Source organism: Perca fluviatilis, chromosome 7, assembly GCF_010015445.1.
Source record: "Perca fluviatilis chromosome 7, GENO_Pfluv_1.0, whole genome shotgun sequence".
In the NCBI taxonomy this organism is placed as follows: Eukaryota; Metazoa; Chordata; class Actinopteri; order Perciformes; family Percidae; genus Perca; species Perca fluviatilis.
This window is the reverse complement of record NC_053118.1, coordinates 17,168,248-17,195,811: the sequence shown is the minus strand read 5'-3', so window position 1 is coordinate 17,195,811 and position 27,564 is coordinate 17,168,248. Positions and strand designations below refer to the sequence as shown.

The window sequence follows — 27,564 nt, the reverse complement described above, 5'->3', positions numbered from 1 at the left end:
AAAAAAAAAAAAAAAAAAAAAGCAAAAAAAAAAAAAAAAAAAAAAAAGAAAAAAAAAAAAAAAAAAAAAAAAAAAAAAAAAAAAAAAAAAAAAAAAAAAAAAAAAAAAAAAAAAAAAAAAAAAAAAAAAAAAAAAAAAAAAAAAAAAAAAAAAAAAAAAAAAAAAAAAAAAAAAAAAAAAAAAAAAAAAAAAAAAAAAAAAGAAGAAGAAGAAGAAGAAGAAGAAGAAAAGAAAAAAAAGAAAAAAAAAAAAAAAAAAAAAAAAAAAAAAAAAAAAAAAAAAAAAAAAAAAAAAAAAAAAAAAAAAAAAAAAAAAAGAGGAAGAAGAAGAAGAAAAAAGAAAAAAAAGAAAGAGGAGAAGGAAAAGGAGAAGAAGAAGAAGAAGAAGAAGAAGAAGAAGAAGAAGAAGAAGAAGAAGAAGAAGAAGAAGAAGAAGAAGAAGAAGAAAAAAAAAAAAAAAAAAAAAAAAAAAAAAAAAAAAAAAAAAAAAAAAAAAAAAAAAAAAAAAAAAAAAAAAAAAAAAAAAAAAAAAAAAAAAAAAAAAAAAAAAAAAAAAAAAAAAAAAAAAAAAAAAAAAAAAAAAAAAAAAAAAAAAAAAAAAAAAAAAAAAAAAAAAAAAGAAGAAAAAAAGAACCCTAAAAGTAACAGGCTGGTCAGACTGGATTTCTCAAACTGGCTGGGCATTGGAGAGCCTCATAATTTCACTTTTCACAGTTCAATCTGATTAAACTCTACGTGAGGTAAAAGAGGCGTTTGCAACTGGAAGCGATTACACCTCGCCCTGTTGTGAGGAGTCCACAAGACTAGCCGCCAGTCTGGTTTATTATACATTTTACTCATTGTATGAACATGCTGGTCCAAACCTCTACCTCTAGGGACAGAACAACCCCCATCCCGTTTAGACAATAAAAGGAAAGAAGTTAGTGCTGAGTAAGTAATGCCCCTGACTCACAAATAAAGAGCCTTTTCAACAGCAGCCCACTCCATCCTACAGACTAGATGTGAAGCCCCTTGGGCTGAAGAAGTGGTCATTTTGGAAAAGCCTAAAGTATATCAGTTTTCCAGGCTACCTCATTTTCCTTTTGGCCTCAGACTTGAGGCAGACTCCTATCGCTACTGTTACTATCCTTTAATTATTTTTTTTAATAGACAGTTCCAGCCAATCCTGTCTTGGACAATGAATGATTTACTGTTGAATTTGCATCTGCTACAGTTTTGCTATGGCAATACATTCCAAACTCTTACAAACCATTGAGCTGTGGCGGTCAGTACAATGCCCGATGCTGTTGGATATTTATCAATACCAATAGCCAGTTCCTATGTTTGTGATTTAGCAACAGGGGTCCTGCCACTAATGCTCAGACACGCAGTGCTGTCAATCAAGAAAATAAGCAACCATGTGTCCTACTTTGACTCAGTAGAGTGACAGTGTATCGAGTGCAGTACATGAAGTGGCCCACCAAGAACTTAAAACATACCACATCCCAAGACTGAAACAAAGACAGGATCAAACTCATTCAGCGTTTTTGCAATACAGGCCAGATGTGTTATATTTGTAATTGTGTTAGTTTTGGAGAGAGATGTGGATTTCTGTCCTGCTGGCACACACATACTCCACAGCACACACTTATATATTTATACATGCCTGCCAGATCACACTTGTCTTAGCTCAGCAGCATTTGTATCTCCTTAGCTAGAGCCAAGTTTATTTGAATGGTTGGATTATTCTGTTGTATGAGACCAGCTCCTCCATGAATTCATCCTTATTCATTCTCACTAATCAATTTGGGTGCATTACTTGTTACAGGATAATAACTGATGAATGGGAAAATAACTGGTGCAGTTCTTAAAATAAACTTTTAAGTAATTTAATTTCAGTTATCTGTAAATCGTTTCATCTCTTCAAGTAGTCCAGCGCCATATTCAAGCGAAATTTATCATTTAGTTAAACATGACATAACACATTGAAGTCCTATGTTTATTTTTGTTTCCCACTCCATTCATTTATATCTGATCCAACGTTTCTTTTGATTGTTTACATGGATAAGAAAGACATGAAGCCAGTAACTGTATGGTTGAATAGTAAAACAATAAATACAGCCAGTGTGAAGATTACTTTGGCTACGGCTGCTGCTGAGCCAACAAGCTACAAATTCTGCGAATCAGTGGCCGTTTACTGGAATTCCTCTTTTCTGACTACCACTGCAGGAACCCTGCCTAGCTTGGATCAAATAAGTCGCTACACCGGCACAACCTGATTACAGATGGATGGACGAGTGTCTAAATCTGTTTCCTGTAGTAGATCTCTTTATGCGAGCAACCAATGGTAGCAAAAGCCCCCCAAGCGTGTAGTGGTGATGTTGACCAGAGTTTGTAGTTTTAACTTGATGGACATTGTATGTGTTGAGTAGCTGCAGCCTTTGAGGAAATGGGAACACATCAATTACCTCAGCGAATATATAAGCGTAACATTGCCATATAATAAACAATTAAACATTATTTAGATTTAGATTGTTCTAATAACAACTAAAACCGTATAGCTAAGACCTGAAATTGTCATGTACATCATATATAATTACTAGATTTGATATTTTTATCTTTCTTTTTAAGTGCTACTTTGGTTCCACAGTGCTGTTACTGAAGAATTCGTACAGAATTTGGTTAAAATGCATTTCATGAATATGTGATATTAATGAGCTGATGAGGCATTGAGGAGTTTTTGATTACATCACGTTTTTCATTTAGAGGGGAGTTTGCTCATGGGATGGAAGATGTTCACATTTTCATTTTTCCTGAGCACTTAAAGGATTTCTCTTTCATGTTGTTTAAACATTTATTATAAAAAAAATGAACTTTGACACATTTAAATCCATTGTGTTGTATTCACAGGGACCTCATGGTCCAGTGGGAGAGATTGGCCCTTCTGGACCCCCAGGGCCGCCAGGTCCTCAGGGACCCAGTGGTCTCTCTATTCAGGGCCCCCCGGTAAGACTTTGCATGTGTGTGTATACTGAAAGGCTGTATAATGTCATGTTTTTAGTAGTGCAATGGCACATTGTGGTAATTTCCGCATAGGGCTGGGCGATCTTTTTTTTTTTTTATATCCATTTTGCTCTTTGGGGAGCATAGGTCATTTATTAACTTTTATACGATATTAACTATATACGATATTTTTATTTCCTTTTTACGATATGTATCACCCAGCACCATTTCCATAGTTACCTGATAATTTCAGCATTAAGAAACTGTGTGCATTATTTAGCTACCTCTCCCTCTTAAAACAAACAACTGTGGCTGTCATGTTTAGATGGAATGTGTTAAAGTATAATATGAAAAATGTAATGTTGAAAGAAATAAAACTGGTACAAGAATGACATTATCTGTTACTGCCAAGCATCACTGCTGCATTATGTTATGATGGAAACAGTCACAGAAAGTGTGCTGTTTGCCATTCCACTCCCCGTCTCCAGTAAGGTCACAAACTGTCTGCAATTAGACAGACTTAGTATTGAGCTGTCAAAATGTTGACGTGTGCTTCAGATAGACTTCCAGACACTTGAAGGATCCAAAGCACGCTGAAGCTGTTCTCGGGACTTGTGGCAGCCCAGCATCTTATTAAGATAACTGATGTTGGTTTTTCCGGTCCTTTGGTAGCTATGAGTGTGATCACTGGTCCAGCTGAGATGTAATGACTTTGTTTGTTTTACAGGGTGCTGCTGGGGAGAAGGGAGAGAGAGGAGAGATCGGTCCAGCCGGACAAATGGTAAGACAACATTTCCCAAATGACATTATAGTAAGACACAGAGGGAAAGTGTGTGTTGGTTCATGTTGATATGATTCCCAAGATCACAAAGTAGAACCCAGAGGGGCAACTATTTTCCAATCTGCCCGACATGCAGTGATTTCTCCCTCTGCTTTTGTCTTCACTAAAGTAGTATTGGGTTATTACAAACACAGCTGAGTGTGTGTGTGTGTGTCTGTGTGTGTGTCTGTGTGTGTGTCTGTGTCTCTGTGTGTGTGTGTGAGACACTATGTTTATAAATTGTTCTCCTCTGTGTTTGTTTGGAGAATACAAACGAGTCACTAAGGTGCCATGGCCCTGCAGGCTCACAGAAATGAGATTTGTTGCTCTATTAAGGCACATTTCAATCCATTTCTTTTTTCATTTAAAATATTTTTATATTTGACTCTTCTCTAATGCCTTATATTAGACCATCCTAACTTACAGATATTTGTCAACTCTTTGTAAGTTTCCAAGAGTGATTATCTCTGTAAATGATTTGCCAAGTAACTGCATCTGCAAATACTTTTATATACGGAGATATAGGGATATGGAGATAAAGGTTCAAGTAGCTGTGCGTGTTTGTGCGTGTGTGGGTGTGTGTTTTAATGGAATCATTGAGATGTGAATCATTATTACCAGCGTCTCTTTTTTTGGGCAGTGAACCAATCAGAGGTAATACTGAATTAATTTAATGGAGTTCTACTGGGAAACCTAGACATCAGCAAGGACAGGAGAAACCGGGATAATCTTTAATTTTTAAAGGAAGATTTTGTCATTAATGTGTCTTTTTTAAATACATTTCAACACTGGCAAAACACACGCGTGTGGTTACAAACAGTAGCTTTAGTCTGCTACAGTCTTTCAGTTTAGTCCTGAAAAACAAATGTAACTAGACTAATTAAGTGGAAAGAGTGAACCGTGGGTGTGTAGAGTCTTTTAGTTGATCCAGAGTAATGGTAAGTCAAATATCAAAGGTATCATTGAAGTGAAAAAAATGTGATGGTGTGAAGAAGGGGGCTAGACAACACACTGCAAAATATAGTATAATGCCCTAGTCAGGCAACAATTTTGTTAATGTCTTATTAGTGATATATTAAAGTATTGGCTGTTGGGAATATATATATCATAAGGCACTCCTTAACTTTTAACAGCACTAGTGGAATAAGCCCTGGAATAAGGCTCACTTATGTTGCAGATTGCTCCCTTCCAGATAATTTTCCTAATTCTTCTCAATCAATTTTACTGTCTTGGCTTATTACCTCATTATCACCCCATTTGAATGTCAAAATGTCCTTTTGAGCCTAAATCAAGTGTACAAAAACAGATAGTGCGCACACCCTGTTTCCACTAATTTGACTACTTTCTTGAAATTTCTTGTAGATTGTTTGTTTTGCTGAATTTACTTAAGGGGTTTCTTCAAATTGTTCAAAAGTGGAGAATGTGGGAGCCAACATTCCTAAAAGCTTTTTCAGCTCTATCACAGTCACACACCTGATGCAGCACTATCTGGTGCAGTTCAGTCCTACAAATACTTTAAGCCTTTTTCAAGCTTATGAACTGGAAAAATAACACAAATACTACCTTTATTGTCCTCCAGGCTGAGATGGATTTTTTCCTTTTGAGAAATTTAAGTGTGGTTAGAAGTGAGCAGGAACCCTTTTACACACACAGCTTACACATACACCATTGCTGTGTTTTCTGAGGTCCAGGACAAATGAAATAAGATGGTGGATTCCATTATGGCTCTGAGCCCAGAATCACTGGAGGATGTCACAGAGTAGAGGTGCTAACCAGTCTGACTTAGGGCTCAAGGTTCGCCTGTAATGGATTTTTGAACATCAAAATAGATTTTTAGGAAAGAAAAAATATTATAAGGGATTTAACATTATGTTCATGTCAGGGGATAGCACCTACTTGTTAGATCCGTTTCCTGTTTTGTGTTATATTACCTGTGATGAACTGATTTTTTTTCTGCCTTCTACGCACTGCATCCTGGGATAAGCTACTAAGGTACAACAGTGATCTGTAAAGGGATAATACATTTCAGAGAATGGGTGAATAAACTAATTTTAAATTCATTACAACCAGATGTATCTGCAGTCAAGCTCTCCATGTAGAGCTGACAGTGCAAACATTTTGATTTTGAGAGACAGCTCCTGCAGACAGCATAAAGGAGCACTATTATCTTTTTTCCACACCAAATCACAGCTTGTTACAGTCGCTGCTCCCATCTGCCGATCACAGACTGATACATCGATCTGCCTTTAGAGCACACTGCACTATGATGGGATGGTCACTTTGTCAAGGTTTCCTATAATAACCCCCTCATGTACTGAACTGTACTGTACTTTATGATGGTGATCACCCTCTGCAGGGTATCTTTATTCATGTTTAAGAGTACATGAAGTGGCTTTGTAGTACTGATTAATTAAATCACTCAGAAAGTTTGTCAACAGGGTCTTAATATAAGACTATATTGAACAAAGTTGGCCAGGTGTTTATTTTAGTGCTGATGCAGATAACTAAACAGTTTTTGGCAGAGGCAGCTGTAAAGACAACGTATTGTTATGCTGATGCTGATAATCATGTGCCTTGTGATAGTTTCTCTCTGGACTTCAATCCATTTGTAGTCACTGTTCTGTAGTCTGGCTCATGAAATGGCTTAGATATTTCTTTTGTTGAGTGTTTTATGAGTTGGTGAGACTAGAATCCAGTTGCTGATTGGAAGTCGTACTCATAGTGTTTCTGATTTCTACCACAGCTGTTACATTTTCACAGATTTTCTAAGAGAGGAATGAGCAATAACCATTTGTATAAGAAGAAAACAACTAGTCTCTGAACCAGCTCACAGAGAGCTGCAACACTGCCTAATGCAGCACTATCTAGCTCTCTCTCTGCCTGCATAGTCCTATTAATAAAAGCTGGCAGCGCGGCCCTGTGCCGCACTATGTTACCAAGTAATAATGTGTTTTGTCAGAGAGAGGAATATGAATAGGTGTGTGTGTGTCTCAGTGGGGGAATATTGTAGCTTCCAGGGCCCTGTTGTAATATACGAGGGACCGCAGAGAATATTACAACTCTAATCTCTCTCTCTCTCTCTCTCCCTCTCTCTCTCTCTCTCCCTCTCTCTCTCTCTCTCTCTCTCTCTCGCTCTCTCTCTCTCCCTCTATCGCTGCAGTAAATACAATGTAACCTTGTCATCAGCGTCCCCTTCACCTCTGTTTCAATTTACCAGTAAAAAATGCAGCTGCAATGAATAGCAAAAAGGGTGTGTTAGTGTGTGTGGATTAATCTTTCGCAGCTCACTCACTTTCATTCTGTTTTTTCAGTGTGTGTGTGTGTGTGTGTGTGTGTGTGTGTGTGTGTGTGTGTGTGTGTGTGTGTGTGTGTGTGTGTGTGTCTGGTCTGAGAGAAATATATATGTTGTTTGTTTGTTTGTTTGTTTGTTTGTTTGTTTGTTTGTTTGTTTGTTTGTTTGTTTGTTTTTGTGTGGCAATAATTTCAACTTGGTCTTCTTGTACAGAAGCTTTTCCACATATACATGTAGTTGCCCCTCTTTACGTCTTCGCTTAATTTGTTGGACCCTGACAAACTCACAGCTGTGTGTGTGTGTGTGTGTGTGTGTGTGTGTGTGTGTGTGTGTGTGTGTGTGTGTGTGTGTGTGTGTGTGTGTGTGTGTGTGTGTGTGTGTGTGTGTGTGTGTGTGTGTGTGTGTGTGTGTGTGTGTGTGTGTGTGTGTGTGTGTGTTCTGCGGCAAACAATCCCAGGCTAATGTGTTGAATCAGAACCAAACAACTTGCACACTCGTGATTCTGATCATTTATTTCTTTGGCCTTGTCTCATATTATTCTCAGGTTCTGGTCAAGAAGCTCAGATAGGTGTGTGTACGTGTGTTTGTGCACTTGTATCCTGCCATATATGCCAATTACAAAGCAAAAACCGGGAACAATTTGTTTTAACCTGCCCATTTAACATTTGTAAGCAGTACCTAAACACTTTATTATAAATGTCCATTAATATATTAATCAACAATTGTGACTTGTTATGAGTTAACGTAGCATAGCTGTAATAATGAATTATACATATTTAAACACATTAACAAATCTTGCAATGTTTTACTTACTACAAATTATAAAGTATTTATCAACTGTTAATAACAAACACTTAATATGTTAAATTAATTACAGCTTACCATTCATTATCTATTCATATGCAAGTTACAGTTGCTTCACATTAGGAGTTATAGTTGTTGACAAGTATTAATAAACACTGAAAAATCTCATTATCTCGGCCTTTAACTACATTATAGTGTTGAATAAATATTTAGTTATATATTACGTATTTTGTTTGTATACTGCTTATAAGCGCTTAGTAGAGGGATGTATGGGGGTTACAATTATTTGTTAGCCAAAAAACTTCTCATCCTTTTAATCAAGTTTAATACTTTTAGTGTGTAATTGATTCCTTAAAGTTTTTATTTTCTTGTCTAACAAGTAAACAAATCTGTCCGTGCAATGACAATATTTCTACCAGTCTCCAGTGCAAACTAACTTGTTTTTAGGTAGTTTAAAAAAATCAAGTTTAATATTACTTGAATATTCTTTGTTTAGAGACACTGATTTCTATAAAATTCTTGAAACAAATTGCTGTACTGGCTTACTTCCCTGTGTGTGTGTGTTGAGGTTTGTAGATACACGTGTGAAAGTGGTAGGAGCGATATTATCGCAGATGTCTTGGGAGAATGCACATCAGCCAACATCTAAACAACGGCACATCGTTAATCATAAGCGGCCTGTCCTCTGCGACCCCAGCCGGTAATTTGTAGGACCTTTAACAGTGTTAACTGTCCTGTTCTATGGGCTCTCCACTAATACTGAAGTGCAGAGATAAATCACTTCAACACTTAATCCATGACTGTCTTTTGGAGTTGGCTGTGTGCATTGACCTGCAGAGAGGTGGATGAAGGGGAAATGGGGTAGGAGATGGAGCAGCAGGGTGGCCTGCTGATGTAGAGACTGTCCTGTAGCCTAAGGGTTGCAGGTTGGTTCTTCCCACAAATCAAATGTATGTCCACTGATGTCAAAGCATCGTTAAGCAAGTCAGCAAACCTGTTTCTGTTTTGACCTTCAGTTGAATGTGTATGTGCATTCTAATTATTAAGAGAAAAAAGGCATTCCTTGTTACACTGTATGTAATATGGCAGATAAAATGTCTGACGGCTCCTAGGACCCTCGTAAACACATTTATAAATGCTACTTATCTTAGTTTTATATCATCCCTAAATGTCCATTGGCGTGCTGTGTTGTATATGAACCACAGCCAGTGTTGTGATAGTGATTCAAACCTGCTTATTTGTGGTTTTTTTAGGGTGTTCCTGGAAGCTCGGGCTCCCCTGGTAGAGATGGCCCCCCAGGAGTAAGGGTAAGAACATATACATTAACTCTATAGGTTACTGTTACACAGTGTGGTTTGGTGGTTCTTTGTGATGCATATATTTATTCTACTGTAGTATCAATGACAGACAGTATATGTAGATGGGGATATTGTATATAGAGATGTAGACAATATAAGTCTTTTTTATTTAGTTTTGAGTTAAATGGGGTGTGAAAACCCCATCCTGAAAGTGGGACTCTGCCGCCACCGTCATAACTAGTTGAAGAGGGTGCTCTAATATATGAAAAAAAGGTAATTTGTAAATGTTTTGAGAAAAGGCATGTAGGCAAAGCAATACATGACAACAACATAGAGATTTAAAAGAAGAAAATGTATGAATGAATGTATGAAAATGAATTGAGCAATCATGAAGAAGTAAAAAGTGTTTTTAGAGGTGCTTTAAGATCAATGTCACTTCATAAAACCATACAAGTTTTCCCCCATTTGTAGTAAACAGTATAGTAGTAACTGTAGTTGACAGAGGAATCAGGCCTTACAATACCCAACTGGGCTGTAAATACCAAAACAGTAACGCAGCCAGAGCGTAATGTGTCGACAAGCAGCAAGAAGAGGTTTTATCCAAATACGTAATATGATAACAGAAGAGTTTTGTCCTGGCCTTGCTCCTAGCGAGGTGAACGAATCCACACATAATCCATCTGCTGTCTGTTTGTTGGCTGACAGCGGTCCAGATGCTCATCCCCTCAGTTGTCATGTGGTTTCCTTCAGGACAATTGTATGTTTACCGGGGATTTCTTCTTATGATGCCAGATTGGTTTGGAGTTCATAAACTTATAGCAAGAAAAGCATTAACTCACATTTTGTTTTAATTTAAGGTGCCAATAACAACCATAACATTGTAAAATAACATCTGTGCCAAATTCTTTAATCTGTTTTCTAGTAGGGACTTTGTTTTCTACTGTTGTTGTTTGAAGCAGCAGTGTTCTCGAGGTTTCTGGGTAACTGACTATAGCATGTAGACAAAGTGAGCAAGGTTTTTTTCTGTACCAATCACGTTAAGCAGTTACGATGATATGTTATGATATCTGAATATTACCATCAGAGTGTGTGTCTCCATTTGCTTCAGGGATATCACTAAACTAACCACCAGTTGTTATCTGTCATTGTCAATAATACATATGCATTACGTGGAAACAACCTGAATGATGAAACTAATTCAATTATCAACTTAAGATATATTTCCTTTTATGGATACTAGAGATCTTTGAAGAACACTGCATTGGACTGACTAGGAAAACTCTCGAATTTGATCTAGAATCACTCACATTAAAAGGTGGTTAGTGGTTAGTTTGAAGCTACAACTTATAGTGATTTAAAGGATATCATATTTATCTAGAATATTCACAGCTTGATTCTTTGATTATACCATTAACAAAGCCCTGTTGAGCAGTTTTGAGTCCTTCTCAAAATTTAGAATTACCGCCATAATCTGAAGTGTGTGGTGATTTACCACCAACACACCCACACTCACACAGAGAATACACTACATGTTTACTAATGTAATTATTGAGCGTAATCATGTGATATTACTAATCAGGGAGCAATTTTAGCTGCTATATATTGGGAGAAGAGGCCCCCTTTGCAGCACGGTTATGACAGGCCTCCCATATCCATATTTCATCAAGATGTTACAGATCTATTGTGTATTTTATATTTGTTGGTAGGGACTACTAGAAAAGAATTACAATATGGGGTATGTTTGTAGAATCACAAAGAGCAAATTATAATTTAGTTTCCATACACGACAGGAAACATCTCAATTCTGTACTTTTATTGTTGCAGAATAACTGCAGCGCCACACTCTGATGTTTACAGCAGCGTACTTGGACTAAATTCCCTCCAAATGTTTTATTTTTTTCAATAGATGCATTGAAAGCAGTAGGGAAGCAGACGCAGTGAATACTGATAAGAATCAATTCTCAAGAGGTCAACAATGCAACAGCAATTTTTGCTATCACTATCCATTTAACAGTGATATAGAAAGTAGAATGTAGCCAACTGAACTGTAATTTATGAACAAGAAGCAGCTCTTGAAAATGAATTAATTCACAATGATTGTGTGACTTTTTGGGGTTACCACTTAGTGGGGGTTTATTCCAGCCACTAGAATGTATCATCCAATGTGTACAAAGAAGACTGGGGAGAGCATCTAGCCCTTTGTTGACTCACAGTAAAACTTAATAGCATCGCACTAGTCCACTGGGCATAAACACTACAAAACTTTTTGTAAGGTGTATAAAAGCCAAAAAAAAAAGGTCTGGCAAAGACTTCGCTGCAGTGGACAGTTAGGTCAGTTGAAACAATAGTAACTGTCTCCCGGGTATTTATTTGTCCATATCAACGTGAAATAGATCACGGACAGCTATAAATCTTTATTTTGTCATTGAGGCTTGCATTACAGAACTTATTTATTTTATTTTGTTTTTTACTTTTTCCAACTCAGAACTGAGTAGATCTAGCTTTTCTTCCCAAGACACAGGCTCATAAAACCATGCTGGCACTATCTGTCATAACTCATAACTTTATTATTTAAGATATATTGATGACTTATTTTCCAACAACTTAAAGTTGCAGTTCTCATCAAAATGTTACTCGAGCATCCAAGTTCACCTCAGAGTGCTTTGCGAGAAAGTTTAATATAAATAAAAAGGTTCAATCCTATAGAATGTAATTGTTAATACAGAACAAACCTAACATTTGTTGGTAGGTATATTAGCATGCAAACAAAAGTCTGAGTTAGACCGTAAACCTGTTGCAGCTTGAAATGTAACAACAGTGATACATTTTCATGAGCATGACCTCCTGTGAGACAAGGCAGGAGGCTGAATTTCTTATATGAAAAATAGAAAAAGAAAAGGTTGAATGTTTGTTTTGGATTATAATATAGCCAGTACTGGCAAACGTTTATAGTGTGACAACAGACTGACTCTTGTCCCAATGTCACAAATGCTTGTTTGCTTCACTGTAGAAAATTTTGTCTGAAATTTTTTTTGTCTGAAGATGATGATTCTTTTTTTCCAGATGTGCTTCTGATAAATTTGAAAGGTTTTCAAAGTAAAAAGTTACTAACATTGTGAGACTTTAAACATTGCGAGGAACCAAGGCCGCCTCCAGAGTCCCATTAGTGAGTTTACTAGTACGAGTGTTTACTGTGTGACACCAGAGTGACTCTCGCAGAGGAGTTCTCTGATGTCACATTCTGGCACAGCTTTTCAGAGAAGCTCATGCACATGTTATCAATCAATAAATCCAGATTTTGTTGTGTAGTCAAACCCCTGGTTTTGGTACATTTATTTGGAAGGTAAAGATCGCAATGAGAGCTTGATGCTTTAGGTGTTGTGGGGAGCATTTAGGACATAACACCACAGGGGAATTCCCTGCTCCAAGATGTGCTGTCCCTATTTGTCTTACCAAATAAGTTTTTAAAAAAACGTACAAGCATAGATATAACCCATGTCCAGAATATATTTACAGAAATAGGAGAAACAAATTAAGTTTTTTTAATGCTCCTTCCAAGTTCTTAAACTTACATAATAGCACACTGTAGACTGCTCACTTCATTCATTGCTTTGTACCCTTACACAGGTTAAATTTAGTAACATAAGGAGTGTGTCCATGTTGAAAGGGCATCAGCCTCAATGTGTGACCACAAAATAAATTTCGATATCCAAGCTAACATGAAAGGATTAACTGAACCTCAGGTTAAGCTGTTTTCCAGGACAATCTGATGCTGAGTTCAGCTTCCAAAATGTGTATTAATAACACTGAATTTGTTCAATTTGAATCGCCTATAAATATTGAGAAAGATCAAAGCCATCATCATGTTATTATATGTCATACCTTAACAAAACCAGACCTTACAGAATTGGCATACAGTAGGTATGAATGTGCTTCTGTAGTGAAATCTCCAGTTTCATACTCGCGTGTTCTCTTCAAACCACAGCATCATGGAGAAGACATTAAATGACGGAGAAGTTTTAGACACCTAGAGGCAACTCAAATGCAGATTACAAATAATTCAACTGTCTTATTGTGAAAACCCATCAGGACGTAGGCAAATGTGTTTCATACAAACTGTCTAAAAGCAAAACCAAACAAAGGTTTGATAGGCGGCATTTGTTGGTAGACTTTGAGCTTGCACAGCTACTGAGTTTGGTTTCCGTCAGTAGCCTGTATTTTAATTGTATTAGAATATAATGCTGTCGGTTTAGTCTGGAGACTCGCACAAAATCCCTCAGGCCACTTAGAAAGGGCTTGTGCAAAACAACCTACAATTATGAAAGTTCAGCTAATATTTAGTAAACTGAGTGTTTTCATCTGCGTCTGTCTGTCAGGGTCTGCCAGGTAATAATGGACCACAGGGACAACAAGGACCTCCTGGACCCCTTGTAAGTCTCTTTTCTTATTATTCTCAGCATCATTTTGTCTGTCAGATCACCCTGACACATGGACTGACTGATCCTTCTGCTTCCTGTCACCTTCCTTCTTCCTCTTTTTCTCTTTCACTAATTGCCTGTCTTTCTCTCAGGGATCCCCAGGAGCACCAGGAGCTCCAGGACCTGGTGGACCAGCAGGGGCCCAAGGAGATCAAGGACTTCCTGTGAGTGAAATGTTTTTGTTTAATTTTAAAAACCTCTGATACTGAATTTACTTGAGGCATAAAAGAGAGTTTGACATAACTTATCCAAATTAACAAGAAGGACATGACCTCTCCACTACTTCCTCCTCCTCCATCTGATGTCTCCTCTTTAGATATTTTTCTCCCATCATACCTCCCTAAATTTACAGGCCCAACAATCACAGAGCTACATAACAAAGTTACAGATTTGTTTAAGCATTTTTTTTTTTAAAGTGGTTCGGTTCCAACGCTGACAAGAAGCTCATGCTCCGCAGATTGTTTATTCTTCTCCTTTTCGTCCTGTTCCATTTTCAGATCTCCTTTCTCCTGACTGGAACCAGCCTGTTAGTATTTGACGCAGTCCTCATAATGACAAATGTATCATCTTAAGTTAGTTTTGCTAATAAGGCTTATCTTTTTTATGATATCCAAAAGACATATCTCATAAGGTGACTAAGGACTTACGGAATAAAAATGTATCAATTAAAAATCACAATAAAGGTTCAACTTTGAAGAGAAAGAAGAAGAAATATGTGCAAGAGAAACAAACACAAAGAAGGATGCGGAGGAGAAGATGTTCGGTTCCAAACTTTGTGTAATGCTAACAGGAACAGATGATACAGTGATGTTGATGACAGCTAATCTAGTGTTGGGTCAGCTCTGCAGCAAAGTTTGGCTCAGACAGGCAGAGCTATAAATCACTTACCGACACTCTCTCCCCCTCACACACACACACACACACACACACACACACACACACACACACACAAAAACAGTGAGCGATCACATCTGCCTCATCTCTGAATCTCTGAGACATAAAAGACACAGAAATCCCATATAAAAAATGTATGCAAATACACAAACGGAGACAAAAAAGAAAATCAGATCTCACTTTCCTGAGCCATAATCTCTTAAACTTTTAGTTTCCCCTCAACTTTAAACTGCTGATGCAGTCCACGTTCTGTCCCCTGCAACCTTTCACCAGGTTTTTGCTACACGAGAATATTTTTTCTCTTTAACAAGTGTTTTTTATCTGAAATAGCAGCAATTTAAATCTACAGGGAAATTTTAGCATTTTGTTTCATCATGTTATAACTTAACCTTAAGACGTGGAAAGTAATCCTGTCAGTTTTGTTGAGGTGGACACAAAAGTGCCACACATCTTTCCCACTGCACTAAGACATTTGTTGAAGGCCAGTGGATTTATTCCATTGAGGGCAAGATAAGAGTATATGTAAAGATGCAGAGTAGCAGTCCTTGGGCCCTATTTTAACTATCTGAAACGCAAGTATGAAACGCAAAACGCAAGTAGCTTTGTGGGCGGATCTCGGGCGCTGTTGCTATTATACCGGTGGGATAAATTACTCTTGCGCCCGACGCAAATCTAAAATGGGTTGGTCTGAGGTAGCTAGGTGTGGTTTGGGCGTAACGTGCAATAAACCAATCAGAGCGTCATCTCACATTCCCTTTAAGAGCAGGCGCGCTTGTTCCATGGCGGATTGCTATTATGACGGCGGATTTGCCTGGCGCATGCCATGGACGCACGCCAGCGGGAGCTGCCGATGCGAGATGCGGCAAAGTAATAAATGCCCGTCTTGGCCGGGTGGCGATGTTGCTGCGGCCCCTCGAGCGCATCTCCTCAAGTCTGGATCAAGAGGATTGCTGCAGCCATGGAGCGTGGGACTCCAAACGCACCACCTGCACCTGTTGTGCCCCTTCCTCCTCCCCCCACTCCATCTCCGTCCACCCGCTCCATCAGGAGCACATCGCGCATTACTCCCGGACCAGATCCCGCCGTAGTTCAACATCACGTCTCCTTAAGTCCTCTAATATTTCCTCATTTATGTCATCAACACATCCATGATTCATGGAAATGTTGTGTAAATCGCAACAAGCCACAAAAAATGCTGCAACTTTTTGAGGACTGTACTGTAAAGTGCCTCCTGACCTATCCAAACACCTGAAGCGCATTTTCAGTAATATTTTCCTTTGTAATTATGTATGGTTTGCAAAAATGGGAACTGCTGCATCCATTAAGATGAGAGAAGTGAATGTGCGTTGTGCACACGCTACATTATGGCCAAGCATGCGCCCCTAAAATAGCATCTGAATAACGCGCTACTGACTTTAGACTAGCGCTACTGACTTTAGACCAGGTTTTTCTTGGTCAGTGGCGGAATTGTTTTCTGAAACTGCAGAATAGGACCAAGTAAGTTTTGCGCCGGAACACGCCTCCTCTTTTCGCTGAACCGCCCCCAGGAGCGCAAATACATTCCCTAATTTACCAACGTGCGTCTGTGGAGGGAAAAGTCCACGTCGGGGGCAAAATAGGAATGATACATGCGTCGGTCAACAAAGGCAATTGCGCTGAGTGCAAGATAGGGCCCCTAGCGTCTAATGTGAAAACCCAAACTGTTCTGTTTAAGGAATGACATGATTCTTCTGGAAATGTTATGCTCTTTCTTTCAAAATCAATATTCATAAAACTTCATAATACGAAACAGAACAAAACATATTTTCTTTGTAGCTTATTGGCATGTCTTTGCAAAGTACAAGTCCATATGAGAATGAGAGTCAACTGTTCAAAGTTGTCAAAGTCTTGATGAGGCAGAAGTGACAGATGTCCCTTGTCATAGCAGCAGAATCCACCTTGACAACGTATATAGTCATTACATTTGGTTTACTTTTCATCAACTGTTTCATATACCTTCATATTTACAACTGACCTCAGAAGTCTATTAAGTTGTTGTAGCACTTGATGTCCGAGTGTGTGGCTTTCGCCCATTTTACACAGTCTGTGCAGGGTGTGACTGTTATTCTGCCTCGCTTTTCTGTATAAAAGGTACGAACATGGAATGATGGTAGCATTGTTGCTCCGCTGCTAAGCCGGCACGCTATCTAAAATAACAACTGGGGCAGCAATATGCCGGCTCTGTTTGGTTCAATGTAAAAAAGCAAAGCTGGTGTTATGAGGGGTCTTCTTTACAGCGGTATTGCAGGATCTCTGACCAAAAAGAGCTAATGAGTCCAAGTGTGTGTGTGTGTATGTGTGTGTGTGTGTGTGAGACCTGGACAAAATACTGTTTCTGAATGTGGTTTCCACTGACTCAACCACCTGCAAGATTTTTTATTTATCTTGCTTTACTTGGTAGCAAGCATATTTGCTTTGCCAGTTACAAAAGAAAAAAGCAACAGTCATTTTGTGACTGTTTTATCAGTCCACATTGAAGCGCTATGCAAGAGAAAAGTCATGAAATACTCTTCCCTGCGGATGAACTGTAAAACATTTTGAGTGAAAAAACATTGACTCTGTACTTTGGACAGACTCTGCATGTACAGGGCACTATGGGAAGATCATTTTTATAAAATAGTAAAAGAAATCAGATTTGTATAAGAGATATCTTTTTTTCCCCCCGCTCAGATACTTACTTTGGCTCCCACACAGTTAAATTTGGTTTTTCCATGTCACCCTGATAAGACAGTAAACATTTATATGCCCAGGAAGACAGACAGACGTCCAGGCGAAGACTTTTATTGTGGAGACCTGCACTCCAATTCAGCGGCTGTGTCAAATGTTGGCACAGGCTTTCTGTTATCTGCAATATAGTAGACATACTCTATGATATGCCAGACCTGCACAAGCATTTTCTCATCCTTCTCTATCCACCAACCCACTTAACACACAGCCAGTCAGTCGGTGGTCAAGGACATGTTTCCCCCAAGACAAACAAGCTTTATTCAAAAGCTGTAACAACATCAATCTGATATTTATCATATCAGCAAATGGTTCTGTGGCCAGGAAATACTTGTCTTTTATTTGCCTCTGGATCACAATGCGTTACACTGTGATATGCCATAACCCACTTTATGTGCTTGGCAGGTTTTTGTGTGTACATGTGTGTTGTGATCAGATATGCATCTGTGTGTTTTACAATATTGGCAGTAGCAGAAAGGGAGCGCATCCAGGCACAAAATTGCTCTCTGTTTGTGGGCACACATACTTTGGGGCTTATGTGTGTGTTGTCTTTAGGACACAAAGAACCTGAACGCACATTTAAATGCATTTAGTCATACCAGCTGTTAGATCGGAGAAGAAGTGTGTGTGTGTGTGTGTGTGTGTGTGTGTGTGTGTGTGTGTGTGTGTGTGTGTGTGTGTGTGTGTGTTTGTGTGTTTGTGTGTTTGTGTGTGTGTGTGGATGCATAAAGCAAAGGAAAGAGATGGAGAGTAATGGGGTGGGGACATTAAAGGAGAGAGGGAAAAAGAGATGAGCATTGCTATTTACAGTAGTACACATCCCGGTCAAATGTTTATTCTCCTGTGCTTTTATGTTCCAGGGTTCTGCTGGTACCAAAGGCGATAAGGGAGAAAGAGTAAGCCATTCCACACACACACACACACACACACACACACACACACACACACACACACACACACACACACACACACACACACACACACACACTTCAACCACTGTTTAGAACAAATCATGTTTTACTGCTCCATTTTGCAGTGGAAATGTTGTTATTTTGCTGAAGTAAAACTCAGACTATTACTCACTAATGCTTCACACCCTTGTTTTGTAGAAACCAAATTACTCTCCAGTACACATTCACTTTTTCTCATTCCTCTTTTGCACAAACATTCACTTTATTTCTCTGTTTTACTCCCTCAACCTTGTTTAGAGCAAACCGAATCAAATCAGTGTTCATGGTTCACATTTGCAGCTAAGCAGGGTCTGTATTTTTGCTGACACAGTAGCCAGGCCATCACGGCCGAGGGCTTGAGAGATGCGCAACTTGCCAACTTGAATCAAACCTGTAATTCCAGTTTCTGCCCCATTTAATTAACTGTTAGGGACATTTGTACCATCCTGCAGTTCAATTTGGTTTAAAGACTCAACACAAAAGTCTTTTCCAGTAGTTTTCAAGTATTTTCTCCTCTTTGTTGTGCATTTTGTGGGGTGGCCCAGTTGTGAATAAAGCTGGTTAGGATCTTGTAGTATGCATCTACCCTAGATTTTTAATTTCACAGTGATTTATACGATAATAATTGAACAGCGGAAACATTTCCTACAAACTTAATATATTTTTGAGATATACACATTGCGATATAGTGTGACATTAAATGAGTATATGACGATGATTAGCACAAGGCAAAAGAGGAGATAAAAATCAGTTAGTCCATAATTTTAAGATGAATGTATGGCTTTTAAAGGTTTGACCAAGTGAGCTTTAACTTCTTAAAAGACAAGTCTCAACTCCATTACACCCAACCAATAAAGGTCTAGAGCCAATTGAACAACTCAAAATCAATATCTTTTAACTAGATTATTATTTTGAAGGCGTTTGAAGGGTGTAATGCCACCCTTCTGGATACAATTTTAAGTGCATCCCTAATGACATCAATATGGCATCAGCAGGGTTATTTTTTTTCAAACTTTGGAAAGCTCCTCCCGAGCCACAGAAGACATTACTGTTTTCATGGGTTGTGTCAAACTCCTTGTGACAAGTAAACTGAATTTAGGGTTTAGAGGTTAGGGTTTTAAAGCAGTTACAATTTAAGTCAGTTAATTCCATCCTTTATGTTCCTGTGGTTGCTCAAATAGAAAGTGGTATCAGTCTACTGTGTGGTTGTGTAATATCAGACCATGAGCGCTCTGTGTTTGTTCTTCAGGGCGATGTGCAATCCCAAGCTGCTGTGCGTGCCATTGCACGGCAAGTGTGTGAACAGCTCATCCAGAGTGAGTAATCAGAGATATTTACACATTAACACCAGCATGTTATTAAGTACAATTTTCTTGCTGAAAATGTTTTTTCTGACCTCTACTGGCTTCACTTCTTCCCTTTTCTTCTATTCGCTTATGTTTGATTTGTGGTAAAACATCATAACAAAGCAACAATTAAACGTCAAAAAGCTCATTTTAAATCATTTCAAACCATTCTCCTCCTCTACCTCTCGCAGGCCACTTGTCTCGCTATAACTCTATACTGAACCAGATCCCTGTCCAGTCAGCGGCGTCAGTCCGAACAGTACCCGGACCACCCGGAGAGCCAGGTAGGAGAGGCCTCCCAGGACCTCAGGGAGAGCAAGGGCCATCCGGCAGGCCAGGCTTCCCTGGTGCTAGCGGCCAGAATGGACAACCAGGAGAGAGAGGTGAGAGAGGAAGATGTTTAAGGTTGTGTTTATGAGTAAAGACAGTTGTTTACAGGATGCACAACACATGTTGAGAGAGAGAGAGAGAGAAAGAGAGAGAGAGAGAAAAAATATATATATATATACTTGGGAATTTCCATACATATATCTCTTATAATCTCTGTGATATACAGACATCATCAGTACTTTGCTGTTTGGGTTGTGTCTAGACACTTTGACTGCATGCTGTTGTTTATATTAGCATCAGAAAGAGTGAGGAAACATTTGAGTGTTTATTAGACCGCCCTTGCTGCAGTGAGCAGGTGATAGTCTGTACTGAACTCATAATAGTCGTAAGTGGAAAATAAGATGATAAAATGTGTTACTATGCAGATTGTAGAGTTTGGAGCCTTTGGCTTCTGTTTTATTTATTGTAAGTTTAATGTTGTTTTGGGGCATGTTATGCCTTTATTACAGAGCTGACAGGAAATGAGAGTAATGAGAATAATTACAGTTACATGTGCCTAACCCAAACTTCATGCTTTCCAAGATTATCTTAATGAGTGTTTAAACCTAAAGTGGAAATAAAGTACATCAGTGTCTTCAAAAATATCTTAATCTTAGTTCTGGAATAAAACAACATCAATAATATTTGATGTGATAGGATATCTAATTCCTACTGACCTGATTGTTTTGTTACTTAATGACGACTCTAAATTACACCTGCTTGGGAGACAGAGGAAAATTTGGCTAGCCGGCTCAACTGCAACCAAGAAAATGATAGCTCAACGCTGGCGCCCCCCTCACTCGCTTTGTATAAAACAGTGGTTGGCATATTTTCTAGACATAGTTATGCTTGAGCTCTCTACAGCAAGGATTAACAAAGCCAGATCATCAACTATCAGCCTATGGGAAAGCGTAGCAGCACAAATATCAGACTTAATGACCTCAACCCCACAAGAATTAGGGGAGAGTGATTAGGCAAGGTATGGTTTCTGTTTGTTTGTTTGTTTTGTTTTTCTCGAGACCGCAGAGGGTGGGGGGTGGGAGAGGGTTTTGTTCTTGTTCAATTTGTGTTGATCTGTTCTGTGGACCATCTGCTATTAGCTGTCACCCGGTGTGAAATTTGTTTTGTATGTCTAAGGTGCCAATAAAAAGTTGATCACAAAAAACAAAAAAAATCTTAATCTTAATCATCATGCATGTAAAATGTGCTTTTTTTTAAGGCAAAACAAAATAATGTGAAGTTTAAGAAAACCAATAGGAAAGTGTATGTCCTTTGCACAAAAAAGTAGGTCAAGCATTGTTGTAGCTGATGTCTTAATTTCATCTCACTTATATCTCTGCATTTCCTGTTGCAGTCCTCTGAATAAGTGACATAGCCAGTCATTTGGATAAAGATTATTATTGCGACAGGACTGTATAAAGCTCTGGAGTTGTAACAAATGTTCATGTATAACCGGAGTCTACAGCTGGCGAAAGCATTGTGTGGCTGTGAAATAATCAAATGCATTACTGGATGTAAAGTGATGCATCATCCTTTTCAGCAATAGCCAGAGGCTTTTACTGTGAAAAGAACAGAAAACTTGCTCCAGTTTGCACTTCAACCTACCTGCTTGTTTGCTGCTTTTCGTGGTCTGGCCTGATTTCTGACTCATAGTCAGGATCACAGCTCCCACAAAGTTAAGTCCAGGCCAAAAGACAGTAACTCTAATATCCATGAGGTCATTCCCCTGCCACAAGCCCTTAGTGAAATAAGGGCCTTTATGAGGCTCCATCTTCTTCTCTAAAACACATAACCCACACTAAAGAACCACATACCGAATGAGCCTGCACATGTGGAGGGTTAGGAAAGCTGAGAGCAGCTGTCAGGAAATATCCAGCATGGTTACCTCCTCTTCAGCAGTTCAGACCTATGATTCTAAAAACAACAACAAAAAAAAAAAAAAAAAAAAAAGGAACAAAAAAAAAAAAAAAAAAAAAAAAAAAAAAAAAAAAAAAAAAAAAAAAAAAAAAAAAAAAAAAACACTTTTTTTTTTTTTTATTAAATAAAAAAAAAAAAAACAAAAAAATTTAAAAAAAAAAAAAAACACACAAAAAAAAAAAAAATAAATATTAAATAAAAAAAAAGATGGTATATAAACAAAAAAAAAAAAAAAAAAAAAAAACGCCCTCCACACGCACAAAAAAAAAAAAATTTTTTTTTAAAAAAAAATTTTTTTTTTTTTTAAAAAAAAAAACAAGGGGGCCCCATTTTAAAAATATTTTTTATTTTTAAATTTTTTTTGTGGTAATATAAAATGTTTCCTCCTGAACCTCACTGTGCTTACTTCCTCTTTACCGATGCAATTGATTAAGACAGTCATAAAAGCAGCAGGACATAAAATCTCCAGAACACAGGTTTTGTGTGGTTCTCTAATATTAGAGTAAAAATATTCCATTAGGTCATTCAAACAGCTGCACCGCTGGACAGCAGTACAGAGCCAAGTCTGGGTTTATCATACAATTTATTAGACTGATCATCCACGCATAATTTCTCCGCCACATTTCTCAAAAAACTTGCAATGTATAACCGATGTTGGAATAGAAAGTGGTGAAAGAATTATTCAGATGCTTTTCTTCCATAAAAGTACCAATGTAACGTCAAAATGGAGACCTATTAACAGCAATATTTACTTTAAGTATCAACGTAAAAATGTCTGTCTGTGATATATTTACATGATTAGATTGTTACTGCTGACACAACAATGTGTACGTAGCATGTTACTGTTGTAGCTGGTTGAGGTGGATCTAGTTTCCCCAACTTTATATACAATTAGGTACTTTATTCAAGTGGTCGAGCCCCCTCCAAAGGGTCACAAGATAAATCTGAGGGTTCCAGAGATGATTAATGAGGGTTGAAAAGAAGGAAAAACAAAGTTCTGCGTTACAAATCTGTAAAAAACAATAAATATATATATATATATATATATATAATAAAAATAAAATATTTATATTTATAGAAGTTTAGAGGGGAAATCTCTCGGATGGAACTGTTAATAACTCTGAAAGGGTCTTAAGCAAAAAAGGTTGTGATTACTGCTTATTACAAGTTTTTATTATAGTTACCCCCTTAGGGAGCTGTGTGTGCACCATGAGATGTGATTATTGAGTCTAAAGTGGATCACTTTGAACTGTGTGTGTTTACAGGTCTGCCGGGAGAGAAGGGAGAGAGGGGGAGTCCTGGGATTGGGAGTCAGGGACCTCGAGGACAATCCGGACCTCCAGGTAAGATACTGAAAAACTGAAGAAACAGTTCTGAGCATGCTCGGTAAGCTAAACCAGATAATTTAGCATAATTCTGTTCCTGAACATTCCTTTGGTGTTTTCCAACTGCAGCTTAGCGCTGGAGCTTCCATATGTAGAATATTTTTCATTGTGTTCCCTCTGGAAAAAAAAAACCCAAATGTTTCAAATATTGAAACAATATGATAGCACAGATACCTAATGTGGTTTGGATCTGCTTTACTTTCTGTTAAATCTTTGTCTGAGAAAAGCAAGCAGACGTTTTGGACCATGAATATAATTCGCTGTATTGATTTCCCTGTGCGCTGTGTGGAGTTTGTGGTTTGTGTAATGAAAATATGTCAGTGCTGGGATTTTCTGTTTACTGTTGTGCGATCAATACTCAAGAACAAGCTGACAAAAGTCCCCTGAAACGTATCTATGATCAAAAAACTCTTATTAAAGAAATTCAAAACTTTAATATATAAAAAAGGAAATCTTTTCTGAGAGAAATGTACAGGGCAGAGCTATCCGTCTTTATTTGCCGTGCTTTTCTGGAATATTTGTGGGATGATAATTTTAGCTCCTATCAAAATATTGATTTCATATTTTGGCTGACTGCTGAAGTGAGTCCTGATGGAGCACTTTCTCTTGTGTAAACAGAAAACAGAAGCTTCTGGCTAAGTCTCAGCTAAGAACTGTGTTATTCCCGCTCCTGCCCTCAGGACATTCACTATCAGCTCCCTCGTCCAGAAATGACAATCATGTCCTTTCTGCCATGTTGTCACAGCAGCAGTGAGAGGGATTTAGAAGAGATTGAAGAGGTGATAGTACAGTGACAGGATGTAGCCTGTTTGACACATTTTCAGTTTCTTTTCCTTCCCTTTCTTCCTTTATCCCCTCTCACCAGGCATCACACTGGCGGAGTCGTTTTACCGGATGCTTATTGATGACTTAATGATTTAATGTACTCGCCCATCTTTAACACAAACTTTTCCTCAATCCTCAGGCCCGCCAGGGGAAGGACGGACAGGCAGCCAGGGCCCCCCTGGTCGGCCTGGTAACCCGGGAACACCGGGGAGGTCGGGGAATCCAGGTGCCTCAGGACCAGCTGGCCCACCAGGATACTGTGACCAGAACTCCTGTGTGGGGTACAACGTTGGAGGTAAACATCATTCAGCTGCTATTTATTCTGTGGTAACACTTTACTTCAACCCCCCTTATTTAGCATTTCTAAGCAGTTTATTCATTTAATTAATTTAATAAAACAGTTTATAAACCACTATAATGTAGTCATGAGCAGATATGAGGACATTTTAGGTGTTTCTTACAGTATTTTTAACAATTATAACTTCTACAGTATGTTGTAGGCATCTCTATACAAAAATACTAATCTTGTCGTAATTTTGATTTGTTTCGGTTTCCAAAAGGGCCATGACAAAAAAAAAGTTTAGAAACCACAAAAAAAAACACAAAAGCACACATGTAGACATTAAATCAGGTTCTGGCAATTGAAACAAAAATAACATTTTGACTGAAATATTTTCCCAAATGCAGTCAAAACACCAAATACCCAGACTTAACAAAAACATTAGCTGCTCTTTATTTAGACCTTATTTGTCCCAATTGTCCATTAACCTAAAATCTGTCATTTTACACTTTGGAAAGACTTGTTCAGAGAAACCGTCAGTGTTACTAAGATTTATTCAGACATATTTGTTTTATTGTTATATTTGCTAATGTATCGAGCTGAGACAGTCTAACCCTGCCTAGTCTTTCCATCATATAAACCATCTTTTACACGTATAAAACACTGAAATATTGTTTTCACAGTGACAGCCAGCTGTGAGATGGTTATTGTTCTCATAAAGCTCTCAGAGAATTGGAGAGTGATCTAGCTTTTATGGTTGTTCTACTGTGACATTTATACAGTCATGTCCACACTGATGGATTAAGAAGTTAACTGTGTCACTGACCAAAGCTATTTGTCTATATTAAGATGTAATAAAATATGATGTTACACTCACATTCAGACACACACACACACACTGGACGTCTTTGAATATTCATAGTGATGAGGACATTTATGGATCCATTGTCTTGGGCCATCTCAGCAAGGATATTACACATCTAACAGCTTCTGATGAGTCGTCTTAATGAAACATCATCTGCTAAAAGTAGCGGATGGATGAGACATTACTTCATCCATCAAACCATTTATGTAAATTGATTCCAGTCAAACATATTTTTTTTTCTGACTTAGAAGAGTCTTGCCTGTTATTTTAAACCATGCAAGGAATGCCTCCCTGACCACTTAAATGGAAAATACAGTATGTGGAGTAGTATTGTTCTTTTCATAGCAGTTAGATATTGCAGCTGATATTTAAAGGTATAGATCAGTTTACTGGTATTTCTTACTTAACCAAACCCATAACTTTCTATATGCTGTTTAAAGCTGTGGGAACAACACAGTTAGCCTATTATATCTCATATCTCATTACTGGATGTCAAGAGGTAAAAAAGAAGTCATAATATAGTACGCCTTAAATAAATCAATTAAAAGTCATAGTATAGTATGTCATAAAAATATAATAAAAAGTCATAGTATAGTATTTAATAAAACATATAATAAAAATTCATAGTATAGTATGTCATAAAATATAATTAAAAAGGCATAGTATAGTATGTCATAAAAAATATTATGAAAAGTCATACTATAGTATGTCATAAAAAAGTCAAAGTATAGTATGTCGTAAAAAAGTCATAAAAAATTCTTGGTATATTATATCAAAAAGAGTATAAAAGTATAAAAATGCATAGTATGTCATAAAAAAGTCATAAAAAGTCAGTATAGTATGTCATAAAAAATGTCATGAAAAGCCATAGTATAGTATGTTATAAAAATATCATAAAAAGTATGGTATGTCGTTAAAAAAGTCATAAAATGTCACAGTATATGGTCATAAAAACATGATAAAAAAGTCAGTATAGTATGTCATAAAAAGTCATAGTATATACTATGTTGTAAAAAATGTCATAAAGAGTCATAGTAAAGTATGTCATAAAAAATTCATAAAAAGTCAGTTTAGTATGTCAAAGAAATCATAAAAAGTAATATTATAGTATGTCATAAAAAATGTCATTAAAAGCCATAGTATAGTATGTCATAAAAAAATGTCATTAAAAGTCATAGTATAGTATGTCATAGTATGTCAAAAAAAGTCATAAAAACGTCATAGTATAGTATGTTGAAATAGTCATAAAACATCATAGTATAGTATGTCAAAAATTCCTAACAGGTCATAGTATACTATGTACAAAAAAGTCATAGTATAGTATGCCGAAAAAAGTCATAAAAGCGTTGGGGCGGCCTCTAGCTTCCCCAGTAAGAGCGTGCGCCCCATGTAGTCTTTCAGCGGCGCGGGTTCGAATCCGACCTGCTGCCCTTTGCTGCATGTCATCCCCCATCTCTCTCCCCCTTTCCTGTCTATCCACTGTCACTCCAAAAAATAATCTTAAAAAAAAGTCAGAAAAACTTCATGGTATAGTATGTCGAAAAAAGTCATGAAAACGTCATAGTTTAATGTTGAAAAGAGTCATAGTATAGTATGTTGAAAAAAATGATACAAAAGTCATAGTATAGCATGTCAAAAGTCATAGTATAGCTTGTCGAGACAAAAAGTCATAGTATAGTATGTCGAAAGAAGTGATTAAAAAGTCATAGTATGGCATGTCGAAAAAAGTGAAAAAAGTCATTGTATAGCATGCCGAAAAAATATTATACAAAAGTCATAGTATCGCATGGTAAAAAAGTGATAAAAAGTCACAGTATAGTACATCGAAAAAATCGTAGTATAGCATGTCGAAAAAAGAGATAAAAAAAGTCATAGTATAGATTGTTGAAAACTGCATGTATCTCTCCAAAGCAACAGGGTGGGAAAGAGACTGACAGGAACACACATTTTCTCATCATCTATTAGTATTCTTCATTCCTATAATGTAGGTCTTGAAACTTCTTGCACCCTATAGGATTTGAACACTCAACCTTCTGTCTTCCAATCACTCTCGGACCTGACACAAAACTTATGTTTTGGCATATTTGTCTCTTTCACTTTGCATATTGGACTTCAGAACTTAATGAAATATATGGGACTTGAACACCTGACATTCTGTCTTCTAATTATTCTCTTATCACTCTAAGGTATCTGAACTGACAGAACAGTTACGATTTTGGCATATTCGTCTCTCTTTAACTTAGGACATTGAACCTCAAAACTTCCTGAAACATGTAAGAGTTGAACACTCAACCTTC

General features: G+C 37.5%; 1 protein-coding gene across 1 annotated transcript in view; it reads left to right on the top strand.

Moving 5' to 3' along the window:
• Positions 1 to 27,564, top strand: part of col14a1a (collagen, type XIV, alpha 1a) — a 140,138-nt gene that overhangs the window by 107,125 nt on the left and 5,449 nt on the right. Inside the window, 10 exon segments of the mRNA XM_039806678.1 lie at positions 2,889 to 2,984; positions 3,709 to 3,762; positions 9,151 to 9,204; positions 13,572 to 13,625; positions 13,766 to 13,837; positions 18,191 to 18,226; positions 19,530 to 19,596; positions 19,818 to 20,009; positions 23,178 to 23,255; positions 24,262 to 24,417. Of these exon segments, the coding sequence (XP_039662612.1) occupies positions 2,889 to 2,984; positions 3,709 to 3,762; positions 9,151 to 9,204; positions 13,572 to 13,625; positions 13,766 to 13,837; positions 18,191 to 18,226; positions 19,530 to 19,596; positions 19,818 to 20,009; positions 23,178 to 23,255; positions 24,262 to 24,417 (859 nt within the window).